The sequence below is a fragment of the Aquarana catesbeiana genome, linkage group LG02 (assembly GCF_042186555.1).
Source record: "Aquarana catesbeiana isolate 2022-GZ linkage group LG02, ASM4218655v1, whole genome shotgun sequence".
Classification (NCBI taxonomy): Eukaryota; Metazoa; Chordata; class Amphibia; order Anura; family Ranidae; genus Aquarana; species Aquarana catesbeiana.
In genome coordinates, this window is record NC_133325.1 from 768,741,876 (window position 1) to 768,763,394 (window position 21,519).

Consider the following 21,519-nt stretch of genomic DNA (forward strand, 5'->3'; position numbering starts at 1 on the left):
GAAGCTCCAGATGAAGAGATATCCCAATTAGAGGACCTATACCGGTTGGAGACAGGCACTGGAGCCTGTTCTGTCCTCACCACCTGCTTCTTCCGCTTCCCAACCTTCCTTCTCTCCTCCAGGTACTGCAGGTCAGCTTCAGAGATGCCCTCATCTCTTACTTTTTTCTGTGAAGTCTTTACAGAAGACTTCTTTACAGAGGAAGAAGCAACCTTTTTAGTACCCACTACCACTGCTGGTGGGGGGGGTGCTCCCTTTGAATCAGACTTAGGAGGGGTAGACTCCTGGGGGGGAACTGACTCGGGGGGCACAGACTTGGAAGGTTCTGACACATGAGGAGAGGGTACAGTAGGCTGGGGGGAGACAGATACAGATACAGAAGGAATACTTACAGACACATGAGGGGTGGCCACAGGAACTGGAGAGGGATCCTGAGCAGGACCAGGGGAGTCGGTCACCGCAGAGGAAGATGGTACACCAGGGGCCTCACCCTCCATCCTGTCCAACCTTGACATGTCATCAATTACCTCCTTCTCCATATTGTGCCAGGCTTCAGGACATCTGCTGTAGGGGTGGCCAAGGCGCAGGCACAGGTTGCACCTGATCATTTCGGTGCAGTCCTTAGCCATATGACCCTGACCCCGACACACTGAACATATCAAGGCTGAACAGGAGGAACTCAAATGCCCCTTTTCTCCACAGCGGTGACACAGCTTCGGCTGACCAGGGTAAAAAACAGTCATCCTATCCCTCCCTATAAAAGCTGAGGAGGGCAGGTGACGGACAACATTCCCATCCCTGGCCAACCTGACTGTAACTGACCAACCCCCAGTCCAGATGTTACGCTCATCAAGGATTTTATTGGGCTTGGTCAAAACCTCCCCATAGTTCCTTAACCAAACCTCTAGATCCCGGGCAGGGACACTCTCATTAGTGAGGATAATTGTGATTTTTTTTACTGTAGACCTCTGAGAAACTGCAACTGGGGCCAGACCTTCCCATTCAGGTCTTGACCTGCACCGAGCCTCATATCTCTCCCAGAACAGGTCAAGACCCTCTGGCCTGGTGAAGCTAACTGTATAATCCCGGCTCCCAGCTACATGTATAAAGGCATACAGATCATTTGCCCCAAAACCCATCTCCAAAATCAAATCCACCACTGCACGCCGTGCTGGAGGGATCGCACCACCTTCCCATTTCAGAATAACAACATTACGTCTGGGACCCCCAGCAGAAGCCAGAGACCCAAGACCAGATCCTGGGGTGCTCAAAGTGGTAGCCTGTAGGGGAAAACCCCGCTTGGGAGCAGAGCTACCAGGAGCAGAGCGTACCACCTGAGCAAAGGTAGGTTTATCAGGGCCAAGGCCCCACACTGAAGTCACATCATTATCAACTCTCTGAACTGAACTGGAAGAATCCATAGCAGGACGATTGTCCATCACACTGATACTGGGGTGATTGTTATCAGTCACACAAACATTCACATTCCCATCAGGAATAATCACAGTTTCTGCTGCAATACCAGCTGTCTCCTGAAGCTGTGCTGTAGAGTCCTCAGCAGCTGTGGGGCAAACAGCTTTGGACTCAGCTAAAGGGGGGTTAATGGGCTCTGCTGACACCTGTGGTTCTTCTACAGAAATGACATTTTTTAAAAGTAACTCTTTCTGCATTGCAGCATCAGCAGGCACAACATTGCTGCACACAGGATCAGCAGCCTGATTGTCATTAGGCACATTGTCGGTGTTGAAAGGCACAAAAACAGTCTTATCCACAACATGGGACTTGGCAGTCTTTACCTTATCAGGTACATCATCCGTAATGTCCTCCTCATTAAACATTAACTGATTCCTCCGCATAGGAGACTCCATTACCTGGATGGCCCTGAGCATGCCTCCTGAGTCCTGGGAAGGCATGGGGCTGCTTACCTCTCCCTGAGGGGGCAGGGGGTCAGAACTGGGGGTCTCCTCCTCCACCTCCATCTTTGTCATCCTTCCAAACCTCCTGTCATTTCCAAACTTCTCCTTAAATGGCCCATCTCTGCCTTCCATCATGGCCACAATGGTCTCCTGATGGTCCACACGGACTTTGGCCAACTGGATCTCCGGATCCATGGATCCACGCTTCTGGCTGTGTAAGCCCTCACGCTGCCTTCGCAGACGCTTCAGCTCCGCTCGTAGCTTGTAAAGCTTATCCCTCTCCCTATTTAGGACCTTAATCCCGGCCACCACTCGCTCCCGAATGGCTTTGGAACCTTCATCCCCACCAGGGGTAGAGAGATCAGCTTGTACAGGGGCAGGCATGTCACCCGACGGCCCAGGAGATGGCTGTGAGCTTCCAGCAGGAGAGGCCCTGCTGGCCTCCATGGCTTCCCCAGAAAGGGGCCAGGAGAGCTGGGATAGATTTCCTCACCAGTCCCCTCTCACACGGATCTGCAGCAGCTCCAGAGAGACAGCCTCCTCCTGACACACCTGTGCTCCAATGATGGGTGGGGAACTATTCCTTCCCCTGACACCAACGATGGGGCATAATTCCTTCCACTGACAACAAAAACTGGGCACACCAACTATTTCTCCCCCTAATATCAAAGATCAAACATTGTGTACTCCCACTGGGCACAGTTCAGCCCCCTAAAGTCTGAAGGACAGTAAACTGGCCCCTTCTTTAGAACGTTTGGAGACCCCTGCCTTAGAGGATCAGGAAGGATTTTTATTGCCTTTTTGAGTATACTGAACTATGCTAGTGTACAAGGGTTGTTTTGCCTCCTTCTGGGTCAACTGCAGGTCTAGGGTTTTTTTGCATTTTTCATACGTTCTCATTGAATTCTACACGGCCAAAGAAAATTGCTGCACCAAAAAAAAAAAAAAAAAAAAAACACCTGTACTTATTCCAAGACACACACAAGAGAAATGCACATTTATGAATATACTCAGAGCAGCCCGTCTAGCACCAACAACCATGCCACGTTCAAAGTCAATGAAATCCCCTTTCTTCCCCATTCCAATGCTCGGTTTGAACTTCAGCAAGTTGTCTTCATTAAGTCTAGATGCCTAAATGCATTGAGTTGCAGCCATGTGATTGGCTGATTAGCTATTTCTATTACCAAGCAACAGATGTACCTAATAAAGTGGCCGGTGAGTGTATATAGCACTGTCAAGTTACACAGCGCTTTACATATATATTGAACATTCACATTGGTCCCTTCCCTCAAGGAGCTTACAATCCAAGGTCCCTAACTCACTTTCATACATACACATACTGGGGACAATTTAGAAAGGAGCCAGTTAACCTACCAGCATGTCTTTGGTGTGCGGGTGGAAGCCCACGCAGGCACAGGGAGAACATGCAAAGTCAAGGCAGGTAGTGCCGTGGTTGGGATTCGAACCATCAACCCTAGTGCTGCTAGGTGGAAGCGCTAACCACTTAGGCCTGATTCACACCTATGCATTTTTAGTGCTTTTTGCATTTTGCAGATTTGCACTACAATCCATTTAACATAGTTTCCTACGGAACACGTTCTGTAGTGCAAATCTGCAAAATGCAAAAAGCACTAAAAATGCCATAGGTGTGAATCAGGCCTTAGCCACGGTGTTGCCCACATTTAAAAAAAGACAGATTCCATCCACATACCTCCTAAGGAGGTTCTAATCATTGGCACCTAATCTGGAACACCGAATTCTAATTTCATGGATTTGAAGTGGTGGGAAATGGGAATGTACTTTGTTTGTGATAAAACGGCATTTTCATTAATATTATGAGAATTTAGGCTAGGTTCACACTGCTGCGAATTTTATTGCGAATTTGAGCCGCTGCGATCGCTCAAATTCGCAAGTCATTTTAATAACATTGTTTTCCATGAGTGCTGTTCACATCAATGCGTTGCGAATTTAACCTGCGTAAAAAAAGGGTCCTGTCCGAGTTTGATCCGTGTGCAATGCGAATTCAGCTCCATAGATTGCAAAATTTGCAGTAGAATCGCAAGAACACACAAAGAATTCGCAATGCAAATTTGCAACGCAATCGGATCAAAATCGCGCTAAATTCGCACTGCAGCAGTGTGAACCTAGCCTAATACACAATGAGGTTTCACGCAACTTTCACAAATCTCCTGATTGAATCCAATTAAAAAAATCAGTAAATCTGGGTGAGACATGTGTGCACACACATTTATAGAGTGACCCTCATCGGGTCTAGAGATAGCTCCTGAGGGTTGGTTAGTTATGGTCTCAAATATGCACAAATGTATGAAATCTATGGCAGTAAACGAAACAGTGGTAAAACTCCACACCAGATGGTACTACACACCTTCCAGACTGAATAGATTTTGCCCCTTGGCCCCGAGGAACTGCTTTAGAGGTTCCCCCGAATCCGATAGAGGCACACATCTCCACATATTTTGGAGCTGTAGAGTTCATCATCCCCTATGGCAGAAGATAGCTACCAAGGTTGCTCAAATTCACCTTACCCTGACTTATCAGATGTGCCTTTTTTTTGCAGAACTTCCAGAGGCTACCCCCTCAAGCTCAGAAACTTGCCCACACTCTATTCAGTGCAGCACATTGGGCAAAAGCGCTACATTGGAGTTCGCCAGTAGTCCCCTGGGACCAAGTTTTAAGACGCATGGAAGCAATTTGCCTTATGGAGCAAGTCTACCACACGATGATGGACACTATGCTGGTATTTGAAAGGAAATGGGCCTCTTGGTCATCATATGGTTTTTGAAGTTCTGGTTTGTTTTTACATACATACACAAATTATTGTACAGATGGAGTGTCGTTGTTCCCCTCCCCCCTTCCCCTATGATTTTCTATTTGTTATACCTCTTAATTGTTCTTTTACGCATATATGCTAGTTCCAGTTACCTGATATGAAAGCCACAGGACATGGATAACCTTATAAATTCTTTATGTAACCATCTGCCACTCGTTTTGTGGCCAATATCGGTTTGAATATGAAATGGTATCAGATATTATGTACATAGCTATGTGTTGCATCTGATTTATGTCTTTTCGTTTACTACAAAATAAAAAAACGTTTGTAAACAAAAAGGAAATAAAGTGACCCTCATGGCAATTTTATGGGGGTTATTTACTAAAGGCAAATCCACTTTGCACTACAAGTGCACTTTGAAGTGTAGTCACTGTAGATCTGAGGGGGACATGCAAGGAAAATAAAAAAACAGCATTTTATCTTGCACATGATTGGATGATAAAATCAGCAGAGCTTCCCCTCATTTCAGATCTTACCCTCAGATCTACAGCGACTGCACTTCCAAGTGCACTTGTAGTGCAAAGTGGATTTGCCTTTCGTAAATCAACCCCAATATGTCATTTGTTCAAATCTCCCCTTTATCGGTAAGCACTGTTTGAATGAAGATCTAATGACTATTTCCATGGGGTGTGCTTAATTTTTCACATGACTGTACATAAATACAGCATATAATATATATAGTTTAGCTTTTATTACTATCATTTTCAGTTTTCTTATCTGGATTGTACAATTGTGAAAATGTTATACTGATTTTGCAAAAAAAAAAAGTTTAAAGCGGGGGTCCACCTATCTATCATTTTTTTTTGTTGTTGAGTTAATTCACAAACTTTTCTTCTCAGCATTACATACTCACATATTGTGTGTAATATGTCCGCCTGTGTCAGATTTCGTCGGAAAGAATAACTTATATTATTCACTGCAGGCGGTTTCCATCTTCATTGTGGGCATTTGAAGCCCACAAGCATTTATTTCCTGGATGTGGTGAATGCTGTGCTCCCAGCATTCACCGCTCGTTCCCGCACATGCTCAGTGGCATCCTGGGAAGCCTGAGACTAGCTCCCAGGAGTCTGGGAGAGGCTAGAAACACGCCTACTCCCACGGGAGGAGAACCAGGAAGTGCAAAGAAGAATAGAAAAATAAAAGGTAATTACTGCGATTTACATTTTTTTAAACGGCATGTCAGCATCTAGGCAAGGAAGAGAATACATACAGATATTGTTCAAAATTTGGGTGGAACCCCGAGCACAAACCTTTTTAACTCAGATTTTGCGCCCCAATAGCTGCACCCAGTTTGTCACTCTTGTCATACTACTTTGGGTCGTCCCATTGTTAGCTGTGTAAAGCAGGTGTCTCCAAACTTTCTAAACCAAGGGCCAGTTTATTGTCCTTCCAACTTTAGGGGAGTCGGACTGTGGCCAGTGGAAGTGAACAATGCCCTAGTTTTGGTATTAGAGAAAAGGTGTCCCATCGTTGATATCAGTGGGAGGAATAATGCCCCATTGTTGGTGTCAGTGGGAGGAATAGTGCCTCATCATTGTGTCAGTGGGATGAACAGTGCCCCATCATTGTGTCAGTCAGAGGAACAGTGCCCCATTGTTGGCGTCAGAGGAAGGAATAGTGCCTCATCGTTGTTGTCAGTGGGAGGAATAGTATCCCATCGTTGTTGTCAGTGGGAGGAATAGTGTCCCATCGTTGTTGTCAGTGGGAGGAATAGTGTCCCATCGTTGGTGTCAGTGGGAGGAATAGTGTCCCATCGTTGGTGTCAGTGGGAGGAATAGTACCTCATCGTTGGTGTCAGTGGGAGGAATAGTACCTCATCCTTGGTGTCAGTGGGAGGAATAGTACCTCATCCTTGGTGTCAGTGGGAGGAATTATGTCCCATGTCAGTGGGGGGGAATAGTGCCCCAAGCGCCGGATAAAGGCAAGCAAAGGGCCGCATCCAATCCCTAGACTGCAGTTTGGAGACCACTGGTGTAAAGAATGGCAAGGAATAAAAACTATATAACTGAATCTTGTATATTTTGTTGCTAATGTAGATCTGAAAAAGGAAAACCTTGGACTAGCCAGGCCAAGGTAGAATATACATTGTACATGAAGTCAACAATGCTAGAAAATATCCTAGGGTAGATACCTCCATCTGCGTGTGTATCCAGTCCAGGAAGGATGTGATTCGGGTATACACTCCGGGTTTATATCTAAGAGCACAGCCAACACCCCAGCTTGTTGTCCCCATCAACTTCCACACTTTCCTGTCTTCACATGCCAAAGGACCACCACTGTCCCCCTAAAGTAACAAGAGATAAGATGAGAGTAAACAGGTATGTAACAAGCAAGTCTCTCTAACATTAAAGTGGAACATTTTAAAAAAACTCACTAAAGTCTTTATGGAACTAAAGTGGAGCTTCATTCTCTCAATCAACATTGGCTATTTTTAATCCTTATGCTGCTAGAATTAATAAATAGATAGGAAGGTATATTCTATTTCTTGGTTTTGAACGTTTTTTTTCAGTTGCTTCCTGGTTCCAGGCCTAGGCCATAATGATGTCATACATCCTAGGACTTTTCAGGAGGGGAGGAAGGGTTTTCTCAGCTAAACACATCCTCTTCTATGCATTCCTGAGCTAAAGGCACCAGGATACCAGGAAGGAAGTAAATGCTACATAAATCATCTGCCCTTACTCAAGATGGCCGGAAACGCTGGGGGGGGGGGGGGGGTTCAAAGTGATTTTTCAGCAAAATAAAGCATAGAGACATGGATGGATGAGGGTGCTTGCTTTTAATATTAACAATGAACAAAATTGTGTTTTTGGTTTGTGGTGCTCAGATGCAGCGGAGTTCAACTTCAACTCAGTTTTACCTTTTTTACCAGTTTTCCAACAGGTAAAAAGCAAATACAGTACCTGACCGCGAGAATGTGTTTCCAGCGCGATCCCATCGTGCTGGTTCTCAGCGACAGGGTACTGTACATCTCACGCTGGCTCGCTCATCGGGAAAGGAAAGCTGTTTTTTCCTTTCGCGATGAGCGACAGGCAGTGCTGAGGGGAACGCCGCGCCAAATTTTAAATAAAAAACCGGCATGGGTTCCCCCCAGGGGCATACCAGGCCCTTAGGTCTGGTATGAATTTTAAGGGGAAGAACCCCCTACACCGGAAAAAGGGCATGGGGGCCCCCCCCAATTCCATACCAGACCCTTATCCGAGCACGCAGCCCGGCCGGTCAGGAAAGGGGGTGGGGACGAACGAGCGCCCCCCCCCTCCTGAACCATACCAGGCCGCATGCCCTCAACATGGGGGGTGGACACTTTGGGGCAGGGGGGCACCCTGCGGCCCCCCCACCCCAAAGCACCTTGTCCCCATGTTGATGAGGACAAGGGCCTCTTCCCGACAACCCTGGCCGTTGGTTGTCGGGGTCTGCGGGTGGAAGGCTTATCGGAATCCAGGAGCCCCCTTTAATAAGGGGGTCCCCAGATCCCGGCCCCCCCACCCTATGTGAATGAGTATGGGGTACATCGTACCCCTACCCATTCACCTGGGGAAAAAGTATCAATAAAAAAACACACTACACAGGTTTTTAAAGTTATTTATTAGGCAGCTCCGGGGGTCTTCTTTCGACTTCGGGGGTCTTCTTTCGACTTCTCCGCTCTCTTCTCCCGGTGTCCAGTTCTTCTCTGGCCTCTTCTCCCGGTGTCCGGTTCTTCTCCCGCTCTCCGGATCTTCTGCCGGGCTCCTCCGCTATCTTCTGCTCTTTTGCCGCTCTTTTGCTAGTGGTGGCCCGGTCTTCTCCGCCGTCTTATTCCTTCTTCTCTTCTGATGTTGACATGACGCTCTCTCCCGCTGTAATGCTGTGTGAGCGGTGCGCGATGACTTATATAGGCATGGGGCGTGGTCACCGGGTGATGTCACCCGATGACCCCGCCCCCTTATGACGTCACAGTTCCGGGGCATGATGGGACTGTGACGTCATAAGGGGCGGGGTCACCGGGTGACATCACCTGGTGACCACGCCCTATGCCTATATGTCATGGCGCACCGCTCACACAGCATTACAGGAGGAGAGAGCGTTGTGTCAACATCGGAAGAAGAGAAGAAGGAACAAGACGGCAGAGAAGATCGGGCCACCACTAGCAAAAGAGCGGCAAAAGAGCAGAAGATCTGGAGAGCGGGAGAAGAACCGGACACCGGGAGAAGAGGTCGGAGAGCGGGAGAAGAACCTGAGACCGGGAGAAGAGAGTGGAGAAGTCGGAAGAAGACCCCCAAAGTCGGAAGAAGACCCCCGGAGCTGCCTAATAAATTACTTTAAAAACCTGTGTAGTGTGTTTTTTTTATTGACACTTTTTTCCCCAGGTGATTGGGTAGGGGTACGATGTACCCCATACTCATTCACATAGGGTGGGGGCCCGGGATCTGGGGGCCCCCTTATTAAAGGGGCTCCCGGATTCTGATAAGCCCTCCGCCCGCAGACCCCGACAACCAACGGCCAGGGTTGTCGGGAAGAGGCCCTTGTCCTCATCAACATGGGGACAAGGTGCTTTGGGGTGGGGGGGTGCAGGGCGCCCCCCTACCCCAAAGCGCCCACCCCCCATGTTGAGGGCATACGACCTGGTACGGTATATGGGGGGACGCTCGCTCGTCCCCACCCCCTTTCCTGACCGGCCAGGCTGCATGCTAGGATAAGGGTCTGGTATGGATTTTCGGGGAAAACCCACGTCGTTTTTTCGGTGTAGGGGGTTCCCCTTAAAATCCATACCAGACCTAAGGGCCTGGTATGCCCCTGGGGGGGAACCCATGCTGGTTTTTTATTTAAAATTTGGCGCGGCGTTCCCCCTCATGATTCATACCAGACAGCTGTCAGCACTGCCTTTCGCTCATCACGAAAGGAAAAAATAGTTTTCCTTTCCCGATGAGCGAGCCAGCTTGGCGCTGGCTCCCGAGACGGGGCTCGTAGGTGTCAAATCTCGCCGATAACAGCGTCGAGATTGACACAAGATCGCAGTCACCTACTGTATACAAAGTTCATAGAATCAAAAATATATGTGCTATACAATAAACCAGAGCAGTATGACATGAGAGGGGTGCGGAGTGTATGGTGGGGGGGTAGTATGACTTGAGAGGGGTACATAATACCCACCACCATACATTCCACACCCCACTCATGTCTCTAATTAGGCAAATTAGGCGGTCGCCTTAGGCCTCGCGTTCAAAGGGGCCTTGCGGCTGCCTAATTTGCCTGACATCTGTGTGGGAGTGAGAGAGAATGTCCCCTGGTCACTGTCCCCAAGCTGGCGGGGTAAGTAGGCCGGGCCGGTAAAGTGTTCCTAATATGCAGCGCTGCTATAACAGCGCCGCCGTGCCAACAGTTGGCACTCTCCAGTGCCCCCTCTCAGCGTCCTCCTCCAGCGCTGTCTGCAGACAAATAATGGAGGTGGAGGTGGAGGCGGAGCTGCTGGCCGGGGCTGAACCTGCCAGGTAGAATGCATGCACATGCAAAAGTTCATTCTGCTGGGTGTATGCAGGGAGGTAAGTTGGCAGCTTTTTGGAAGAATGAGAGACTTGTGTGCAGAGACTGAAGGAAGGGGCTTGAGATGTGGGAGGGGGTGGTGAGTGCAGTGTCTGCAGCAGGGTGGGAGGCCAGTTCGGATGCTGTGCACCTAACTTTAGTTGCTCTACGCATGCCACTGCAAAGTGGCCTCTGCAGTGATGGAGCAATAAATTAGGGCTCATTCACACTATATACCACTTTTATACCATCTGTACCCCTTTAATGTCATACTACCCACCACCATACACTGCATCCCTCTCATGTCATACTACCCCCCCCCATACACTCTGCACCCCTCTCATGTCATACTACCCACCAACATACACTCTGCATCCCTCTCATGTCAGACTACCCACCACCATACACTCTGCATCTCTCTCATGTCATACTACCCCCCCACCATACACTCTGCATCCCTCTCATGTCGTACTACCCCCCCACCATACACTCTGCATCCCTCTCATGTCATACTACCCCCCCACCATATACTCTGCATCCCTCTCATGTCGTACTACCCCCCACCATACACTCTGCATCCCTCTCATGTCATACTACCCACCACCATACACTCTGCATCCCTCTCGTGTCATACTATCCACCACCATACACTCTGTATCCCTCTCGTGTCATACTATCCACCATCATACACTCTGCACCCCTCTCGTGTCATGCTACCCCCCACCATACACTCTGCACCCCTCTCATGTCAAGATACCCCCCACCATACATTCTGCATCCCTCTCGTGTCATACTACCCACCACCATACACTCTGCATCCCTCTCGTGTCATACTACCCACCACCATACACTCTGCATCCCTCTCGTGTCATACTAACCACCACCATACACTCTGCATCCCTCTCGTGTCATACTAACCACCACCATACACTCTGCACCCCTCTCGTGTCATGCTACCCCCCACCATACATTCTGCATCCCTCTCGTGTCATACTACCCACCACCATACACTCTGCACCCCTCTCGTGTCATGCTACCCCCCACCATACACTCTGCACCCCTCTCATGTCAGACTACCCCCCACCATACACTCTGCACCCCTCTCATGTCAGACTACCCACCACCATACACTCTGCACCCCTCTCATGTCAGACTACCCACCACCATACACTCTGCATCCCTCTCGTGTCATACTAACCACCACCATACACTCTGCACCCCTCTCATGTCAAGATACCCCCCACCATACATTCTGCATCCCTCTCGTGTCATACTACCCACCACCATACACTCTGCATCCCTCTCGTGTCATACTACCCACCACCATACACTCTGCATCCCTCTCGTGTCATACTAACCACCACCATACACTCTGTATCCCTCTCGTGTCATACTAACCACCACCATACACTCTGCACCCCTCTCGTGTCATGCTACCCCCCACCATACATTCTGCATCCCTCTCGTGTCATACTACCCACCACCATACACTCTGCACCCCTCTCGTGTCATGCTACCCCCCACCATACACTCTGCACCCCTCTCATGTCAGACTACCCCCCACCATACACTCTGCACCCCTCTCATGTCAGACTACCCACCACCATACACTCTGCACCCCTCTCATGTCATACTACCGCCCGCCATACACTCTGAACCCCTCTCATGCCATGCTACCCCCACCATACACTCTGCATCCCTCTCATGTCATACTACCCACCCCCATACACTCCTCACCCCTCTCATGTCATACTATCCACCAACATACACTCCGCACCCCTCTCATGTCATACTACCCACCCCTCTCATGTCATCCTACCCACCACCTTACATTCCGCACCCCTCTCATGTACATACTACCCACCACCATACATTCTGCACCCCTCTCATGTCATACTACCCACCCCCATACACTCCGCACCCCTCTCATGTCATACTACCCACCACCATACATTTTGCACCCCTCTCATGTACATACTACCCACTGCCATACATTGCGCACCCCTGTCATGTACAGACTACCGGCCTCCATACACTCTGCACCCCTCTCATGTCATACTACCCACCACCATACACTCTGCACCCCTCTCATATACATACTACCCGCCACTATACACTATACACTCCACACCCCTTTCAAGTGCATACTACACACCTCCATAGACTATGCACCCCTCTAATGCACATACTATGCGCCGTCATACCCTCCACTTTTCTATCCTACACATGTTTATCACCATCTTACAGTGCCATCATAATAGCATCATGGGCAAAGTAGTGCACTGGGGCTCCTACTAGGGAGACGGTGACCTGTAGCATACACAGCGCACCACAAAAAACAGTGAGTGTGGCTAAATTATGTTACATATTGGGCATGGCTTTAACAATTGTTTTATCATTTTTTTAGAACATTTTTTTTACGTTTTTTGGTTCTTTGAGGAGATATCAGGGGTCTAGACCCCTGAAGTCTCACTTTTGAGATAGAGAAAAAGAATGAGGAAACACATTCTCCAGTCCCTTTCACTGTAGCCTCAGCTGCACACCGTTTACTATGCTTCAGTTATGAATGAACACAGTTATCAGTACCGATCACTTACTGTGTTCATTTAGAAAAGGAAGGGACTGGTAAAGGACATATTTACCAGCCCCCTTTCCCACCCTCCATCCTGAAGATCCCCCACAGCAGTCAGTGGGAGAGAAGAGGAGGAAAGCCGGCAGCACTGTGGGGGGTGGGGGTGGGGGGTATTTTTTACTGCTTGAATTATTTTTCCCATTATGCGTGTGAGAGGGGCCTCATGTCTAAGTTTTGCCTTAGGCCTCACAAAGCCTAGAGCCGCCTCTGCAATAAACCACATTTCAGTGTGCATCAAAACTTGTAAAGTACATAAAAACATGAGCTCTGCTTCCTATATAATGTTAATCAGTACATCCATATCAAAAGTGAACAAAATAAATATTCATATAACACCCTCCTAGGTAGGTGCTAGAAGAGAGTATAGTTTTGGGTTTTTCTGCCTAACAGGAGGACCATTAGGTAAATTTAGAATGCTCTCTGCCTACCAGGGAGCAGGATCTATTAGTGAGGTCTGCTCATGGTGCTCAGGTACAGCTCAGCTTGTCTGAATGTTTCACACTATAGCACACTAACTCGATATGAGAAAATGCACTTCTGGAAGAATGGTCAAACATTCCCATAGACACACTCCTAAACCTTGTGGACAGCCTTCCCAGAAGAGTTGAAGCTGTTATAGCTGCAAAGGGTGGGCCAACTCAATATTGAACCCTACGGACTAAGACTGGGATGCCATTAAAAATTATGTGTGTGTAAAGGCAGGCATCCCAATACTTTTGACAATATAGTGTATATGTAAGCTGATTGATGCTCAGGGCTTTCTCTTTCTCTCTCTGCTATATGGGCCTGCCACTGAGTGAAAAGGCTGAGTGCTGACAAAACACTAAAAAGGTACACATACTGCCTGCTTAGTGGGGAACCAATTTGAGTTTAGTTAATGGTTGGACGAGATGTTTTGTTTGTTTTATGCTATGGACTTGCTGTACAAAGCCCTCCTGTATTCAGCTAAGTTTGTTTACTGCCTTGCTGAAAGCAAAACATGCAGGGCAAACCTGCCTGGATTTTTCCTGGGTGTCCCTGTCTAATGAATGTTTTTTCACTGCCGATAACAGTTGAGCCTGTCCACCATACAACATATATACATACGGTACATATATATTAAACAACTTTTTTTACCAAGGTTCTTCTGATCGGTCCAGTGACACGCATTATTTGTGAGTGCCATTCAAATAGTACTGTAAGCTCAGGCCAATATGATAACGCCTCCCCCCCCCCCCCCGGGGGTGGGTTCATGACAGCCTTGACCTAATTAAGGGAAGTGGGTCTAATGGCCTTCATTGTCATTCAACCCAGAAGACTGGAGCCCTCTAGTGGCAGAGAGGACTTTTTTGCAGGGAGTGTAGGTATTACACGGTTTGTTTTTTACATTTACTCTTGTTCCTGAGATTTTCTTTTAAGCACAGCTAGTGAGGCTGACTAATTGTAATGTTGAGCAAACTACTGACACTTGATAAGCAGGGTGGGTGCAAATATAAGACTTATCATTCTGTGTATAAGTATTAATCTTAAATCTTATAAATAAATTATATGTACCTGACAGGTATCAACTCCACCCTCCAGGAAGCCGGCACACAACATAGATGGTTTTATAACTCCCCCGTACATGTATTTTGTATTACACACTCTGTTTGATATGAGAGGGACCCCAGCATAATCCATTGTCTGTGATGTGTCACCTAGTTGGACAAAAAAATGCAGAATAATGATACTGTATGTGTCCCAAGCAAAATGAAAACGTACTTTTAGAGGCTTTGTCACCAGACCATTCATTTCACAGACAATCTTCCCATAAGGTTACATGTGCATTTAATGTTTTTCATGCGTGTTATTTACCTGTAAAAGCCTCCCTTCTGTAGACATCCAAAAGCTCTGAGACTGCATATCAGCAGTTCCAGCAGACTCAGAGTTGTCATTTAAGGGACACTCTTTATAAGCTTTTCTCAACCTTTTTACCCCAGAGGAACCTTTAGAATAATTCAGGGAACCCTTGCTAAAACCAATTATTTGTCAGTCAGCGGGAAAATTGACACTTATAATGGTGACTAGTGGTCCAGTTGCCACATGTACAGACAACTAAAAAGATCACTGGGTTCATGCAGCTGGCTCTGCTAAGTTACGTTGACCCAGGAACTATGTAGGTACCATCAGATGAAAGGTCCATCAGCCACAATCCAAGGAACCCCTTGCAACCTCTGGAGAAACCCTAGTTGAAAATGGTTGCTCTATAGTTTTCCCATTCCTTCCTCCTCCACCTGCTACATAACAGGTTATGTAGGGAGACGAGGGGAGTGGCAGAGGAGTTGGGTCAACACAGCAGTAACTAGGCCCTTCCAGAAGAGGAGAGAGCTAACACATGTAAGGAGGGAGGGGGCTGTGCTAGAGAATTTACTCTTCCTGGAGTAGTCAAAGGTTCTATCAAGTTTAAAGGCACAATACAAGGCAAGGAAAACATTTTTATAGACTAGAAAAGCGCTGCCCGTAAGCATTTAAAATACTTGATTTTCTATGTTTCTACCTCCAAATTCTTTCGGTTGGTGACGGGTTCTTTACACCCAAAAGGAATGTTTACAGATGGAGCCTGGTGGGCTGAGCCAGCCCCTTTTCTCTTATATGTCTAAGATACTCCAACAGAAAGACATCACGCGGTTCCGGCCAGTCACAGAGCCAGAGTCTGCGGCCCCAGAAGGAAGGGGGGTGAAGAGGTACGCGGCCACCAGCGGTCACCAAGATCACTGGAATCCTTTCTCTCCCTGGGAGCAGTTAAGGGAGAATCCATTGCAAGTGTGATCCTTTGGGTTCACCAGTGTGTCCGCTGCCACTGCCTTTGGATCCCTGATCCTGGCTAGAAACTTGTCCATCCAGTTGTTGAATCGTGAGGCTAATAGATGTACATCTGGTGTCCCCCAGCGGCGACAGATATCTTGAAACAGCTCGGGTATAGCGATCATTCTCCCAAATCTAGGCCCTGACAGCTGAGGAAGTCCATCTGCCAATTGTCCATACAGGAATGCAGACTGCTTTCAGCCAAAGTAACAGTTAGGTCTGTTTCTAGAATGCCCATGTGGCTACCGGTGCTGCCCTAATGTTTATGCAAGCCATGGCTGTGGCAATGTCTCAATGAACTCTCATTGGTCACCTCTTAAACTGGTTGGTTCAGTGCAACAGGGAGACAAATTGCCCAATTTTAAAAAAGTCTCTTGATGACCATGTCCCATTTCTATAGCCTGGCATGTGTTGTGAGAACCATCCAGGTCAATGAAAAGAATGACTTTCCTGACTCCATTACAGGACTGGTCAGCCACTAAGACAGAGATGTACAAGAACTGAGGGAGCATGTCAAATTCATTCAGTACATTGAGCTGTAGAGGCCTAGAATTAAAGTGGGCAAACCTCACCAACACTAGACCTAGGTAATCCAAGCAGTGGGTTGGATCCAACACAGACTTCTCTAGGTTGAGAATCTACTTGAAACTCTAATGAGAACAGAATAGCATAAGAATTGGGACAAGCACTATATTGAACAACTATAAGGCTGTTGACAGGCAAAAGGGAAGAACCACAAACTGGAAATGGTACTTATCTACAGAAAATCCACAGGAACCACGATGTCAATGGATGCTAGAAACTCCCCGTATTACAGCAATACAATGACAGACTGAGAAGTCTCTATCCAGAACTTTTCGACCTGCAAGAAGGTGTTGATAACATTCAAATCAAGTGAGGTGAACTCCCCTATTGGGCTTTAAAACCATGAGCAAGTTTAAAATCATTCCTTAGTGGGAACTGGTGCAATCACTCCTGAAGAGTAAAGTTGTTGCAAGGCAGTCTGACAGGTCTGAAATCTCCATAGAGAGGCAGGTTGGAGAGCATAAAATGAAGAGTGAAACTCCAGCCCGTACTCCAGGACACCACATCCTGGACCCAAAGGCCTGAAATGTCCTAAGTCCAGGCATCCAAAAAGTCCTGCAGACATTCCGCCTACTTGCACAAGTGGGGGCGCCCCCTCATTGCAACAGGCACTTGGCACTAGTGATGAAACTGGGAATGTTTGGACTAGGAATCGAAGGAGTCCTCTGACTCCAAAAAATTGCATTCCACATCACTCTCTAACTCCCCCCTTCCTGCAGCAATATACAAGTCAGATAATGACTGGCAGCATGTATGTCAGTTCATATGAGGAGCAAAGGGTTCAAGGTTCATGAAACAAGACATAAGGCAAGGTTGTCTAAGCAATCAGTACCAAGAAAGCATAAGGGCAAAAGGCCTGTAATCATAGGCAATGTGTCCAACCTGACTCATACCGTATAGGTTAAGTCATTATAGCCTAGTAAGGCATACACCAAAAGTTTTTCCCCTAGTGTGGGGAAACAAATAGATGGAGAAAGATAACTCCCAGACAAGGAACACACAGAACCACTTAACACTGCATGATACCATGCTACATGGAACAAACACATGACTAAACAAAAAACACTAAAGAAAATCGTCCAGACGACAAAGTATGCTGACCCACGGAGTACTGCCACGGCCAAATGCCGTATGTCAGTAACAAAGGGGTCTACCTATGGCAGTAGTACTTCCATGAGTCAGCCCCCTTGGAGGCTCGAGCTAGGGGAGAAGGTGACTAGTTGGACTAGGATAGTGGATTCTAGGGTGCTATGCTGCTGGATAATCAATGGAACCTATCCCATCATATCATCCTATGGGGAAAGGGACACAATTGTCTATCCTGTGTGCAAGCTCCCCAAATAGAATAGGGATGAAAATTGGAGGACTGTCACTAGTGGGCCGGGTACCGAGACATTAATGCCCCAGTGGGGGGCTCAAAAGTCCAGTGGCTGTGCGGTGTTCACAATCCAAGAACCTTCCGTGGTAATGGCATGACGGGGCTTCCACAGACAGCAGTTACCGCAGAATAGCACCTGCTAGAGGGAGTATAGAGCAAAAAACTCCCCACATGGATCAGTGGGTACTGTGGAGTCATACACGTATGGACAGTACTGTCATGAATTGGGAGGGGAAGGGAGGCTAGGACTGGAAAAGGGTGAGTCAATGGGCATCAGAGAATGTGTATACAGTCTCAAACCACAGCCATGGTACTTTACCGCTGACGGGACACAGCTCCAGTCCTCCTCCGTCTCCACAGATCCCCACTCTGGACGCTTCACTGAATATGGAATCCACAGGTTCTGCTGTCCAGGTGCACTGTACAGACGAGCCGGTGCGGCTGGTATCTGTAATGGCTCCCACTGATTTACTCGCGGTCAGAGCGCGATTTGATCGTCCTCCCCTTACAGCTCGCCAACATTAGCAGGGATGCTGCAAGCGGCGTCTCGGGCATTGATGAGGTCAATGTGCTTCACTGTACGATTGCGTAGCTTCGTCTGGACCTACGCAATTGTACAGTGAAACGCGTTGATGTCATCAACGCCCGAGACACCGAACGGCCGCCCTGTAGCAGGTAATCTGTTATAGGGGGGTTGGCAACTGGTTAAAGCTAAATTTTAATCTGCTTATATATTGCCTTCATTGGTCCCCCCCTTCATCATCATTTAGCTTCCCTAAAGCATCACAGCACCCTGCCTCAGTACTCCTCTTAGGAGTCCTCAGTCCTGATGCAAGCAGTGGGCTGGCTCTTGCCAGCAGTTATGCAAATATCAAAATGCCTTTATGGATGGATATCAGTCTGGTACAGTGGACATTCCTAGGCAGGCTGCATTTGCATGTAGACCACCCTAGGGGATGCTGGGCCTCTATTACTGAATTAACTGAAAGCCAATGTATAAGGGGGCGGGCCAGGGAAAGTCCGGCTGGGGAGGAGCTATATGATTCTGAACGTTTTCCAGCCAGGAAATGAGGCGGGCTTTATCTGACTTGCTGTCGCTTCTAATGCACACCGTAAGAAGCTCACAGTGTGCAGTGAAATTGGAGTAAGTGATTTCAGAATGGGAGAGGAGCCTGTCCAACTGTGCAAGACTGAAAGGAATGCTTTAAAGTAAGCTCCAGGGCACTATAGTAAAAGTCTTGAGAAGATGAAGACAGTGGAAATCTCTTAGAACCTATGGGACCAGCAGGCAAGCTCTGCACATACCATAGAATCCATCAACTCAGGACCACCGCAGAAATCAGAACCTAATGGGGATAGATGGGGATAGTACGTGAATCAAGACATTCAATATTGGTGGGTACCATTTACCTACCCACCTCCTTCCACTTTCATCGCCTCTAGTTTAAATAAAGCGGAGGTCTTTTTTTTTTCTTTTCCATCTATACCTTTGTTATGATTTCCGTTAAATTCAAATACCTCGCTGCGTCAAGAGATGGAGCAGAACACCAACACAAATTATACATTTTTCTTTTCTTTTTTTTTCCTCCACATTTCATCTCGAGTACTGAAACCTTTTTTTTTTTTTTCCGCCCGTCTCGCTAACTTTGCCACCTGCTGCGATTCCATAGCTGCGGTGAATCGGTAATAATACAGCCGTTGCCATGGCAACCGTGCGTGATGCAATGAATTCGGCAGCGGGCATTAAGCAGAAGAATAAGCTGTTTCTTAATCCCTCATTTAAATATCTTTCACAAAGAGCTTGCCTGAGCCGATCTGCCATTTCAATTATAAAAGAAGGAGGAAAAAAAAGGTGAAAATATATTAAAAAGACTCGGGGAAAACAAACCAGGAATGTGAGGTGACAACACAGAGTCCGAGGCTTTTTAAACACTCGATAAAACTATTATTAAGTCTATTTACAGAAAAAAAAAAAAAAAAGGATTTCAAACACGGTAAATCACACAAGGTCTATTGTGATAAGAAAACAGGACGATCTATTTAGAGGTACGGTCTCCTCATAGGGGTGGAACACAAAGGTGGTGGTATGCGGAAAATAAGGTTACTTTGAAAGGGTCGGTAAACAGACTTTTGCTCGGGGATTAGAGAAACGCGGCAACAATACAAATGGTATTTGATGTAACTTTTTGCTCTCGATACCTTATTTGCTTCCTGCTTTTATGGCCATTTCAATGAGTGATGCCATCAAAAAATGAATTATTCTAAATCCAGGGTTTGTATATTAAAATGATAATGACAGTGTTTGCCTTAACGTTGGCCTTTTAGTAACGCTACATTGAATAAATTCCTGACATGTTGCAATATACAGAAACATTCTTTTTCAATAAAATCCCACATTTATCCTTAAAAAGGGTCAAGGCTTTGTGCAGGCAAGTTGAGTTCCTCCACACCAACCCATCAAGCCATGGAGCTGGCTTTGTGCATGGGGGGGGGGGCTAGAGAAGAAAAGGGTCTTCCCCAAAATTTTGGCATTGTTCACCAGTGGTGGCAAACCTTGGCACCCCAGATGTTTTGGAACTATATTTCCCATGATGCTCATGCACTCTGCAGTGTAGCTGAGCATCATAGGAAATGTAGTTCCAAAACATCTGGGGTGCCAAGGTTCGACATCACTGTATATACCTTCCTGTCGTAGTGACAACTACACAACCCTTTTCTTGCTCCGGTTTCACAAGCAGGGACATCTGCTATCATCTGACATCTACCTAAAGGCAAACAAGGCGTTTGCCTTGGGTGGCATTTCTCAGTGGGGTGGGGCTGCCCCCAGGTAGAAGAGACACTACGAGGACTGCAGAGAAGCAGTGGCGTCGCTACAGGGGTGTAGAGGGTGCGGACACCCAGCCAGAGAGGTGACACCAGGGGCGGCCGCAGACTGACCGTTTGGTGACAGGGGAGCGAAGCGGAAGCAGGAGGTGGCTGCAACCTCCGATCCCGGAAGTAACTCAATTGGCAGAGCAGGTCGGTGTCCAGAGCTGTGATCGTGTCTTGGCAGCCTCGGTACACACAACTGGTAAGAAAGAGCCGGCAGGCTGCGGGAAGGTGAGAGTCCGTGGTAGTTGTTTTCGGGAGGGGGGATGGGATCGTTTCCTAGTGTAGTATGGAGGGATAGGGGAGCCCCCCTCTCTCTCACCCCCTTGTCTCTTTCTCAATCCCCTCCCCTCTCTCTGACCCCCTCCCCTTTCTTTCACTCCCCTCCCTCTCACTCCCCTTCCCTCTCTCATCCCCCCTTTCTCTCTCTCAACCCTCCTCTCTCTCTCACCCCCCCTCCTCCAGAGATACCACACAGCCACCAGAGACCCCACATAGCTACCAGAAACCCCCCCATAGCCTCCAGAGACCCCACATAGCTGCCAGGGACCCCGCATAGATACCAGAGATCCCACATAGCTACCAGAGATCCCACATAGCCGCCAGAGACCCTGCATAGCCACCAGTGCCCTGCATAGCCACCAGAGATCCCACATAGCCACCAGAGACCCTGCATAGCCACCAGTGCCCTGCATAGCCACCAGAGATCCCACATAGCCACCAGAGACCCTGCATAGCCACCAGTGCCCTGCATAGACACCAGAGATCCCACATAGCCACCAGAGACCCTGCATAGCCACCAGAGACCACACACAGCCTCCAGAGATCCCACATAGCCACCAGAGATCCCACATAGCCAAAAAAGACCCTGCATAGCCACCAGAGACCCCACACAGCTGCCAGAGATCCCACATAGCCACGGGAGACCCTGCAAAGCAACCAGAGACCCAACATAGCAACTAGAGACCCT

At 47.7% G+C, this 21,519-nt stretch overlaps 1 protein-coding gene and 1 long non-coding RNA gene across 2 annotated transcripts in view; one reads left to right on the forward strand and one right to left on the reverse strand.

Moving 5' to 3' along the window:
* Positions 1 to 21,519, reverse strand: part of TMPRSS3 (transmembrane serine protease 3) — a 95,891-nt gene that overhangs the window by 8,622 nt on the left and 65,750 nt on the right. The window contains exons 10-11 of the mRNA XM_073618066.1: positions 14,429 to 14,571; positions 6,899 to 7,051 (exon numbers count right to left, since the gene is read on the reverse strand). Of these exons, the coding sequence (XP_073474167.1) occupies positions 6,899 to 7,051; positions 14,429 to 14,571 (296 nt within the window). The remainder of the gene's footprint in view (positions 1 to 6,898; positions 7,052 to 14,428; positions 14,572 to 21,519) is intronic.
* The window catches only part of LOC141129325 (uncharacterized), a 38,718-nt gene continuing 37,882 nt past the window's right edge, over positions 20,684 to 21,519 (forward strand). The window contains exon 1 of the long non-coding RNA XR_012241808.1: positions 20,684 to 20,780. This is a non-coding gene — a long non-coding RNA (uncharacterized lncRNA). The remainder of the gene's footprint in view (positions 20,781 to 21,519) is intronic.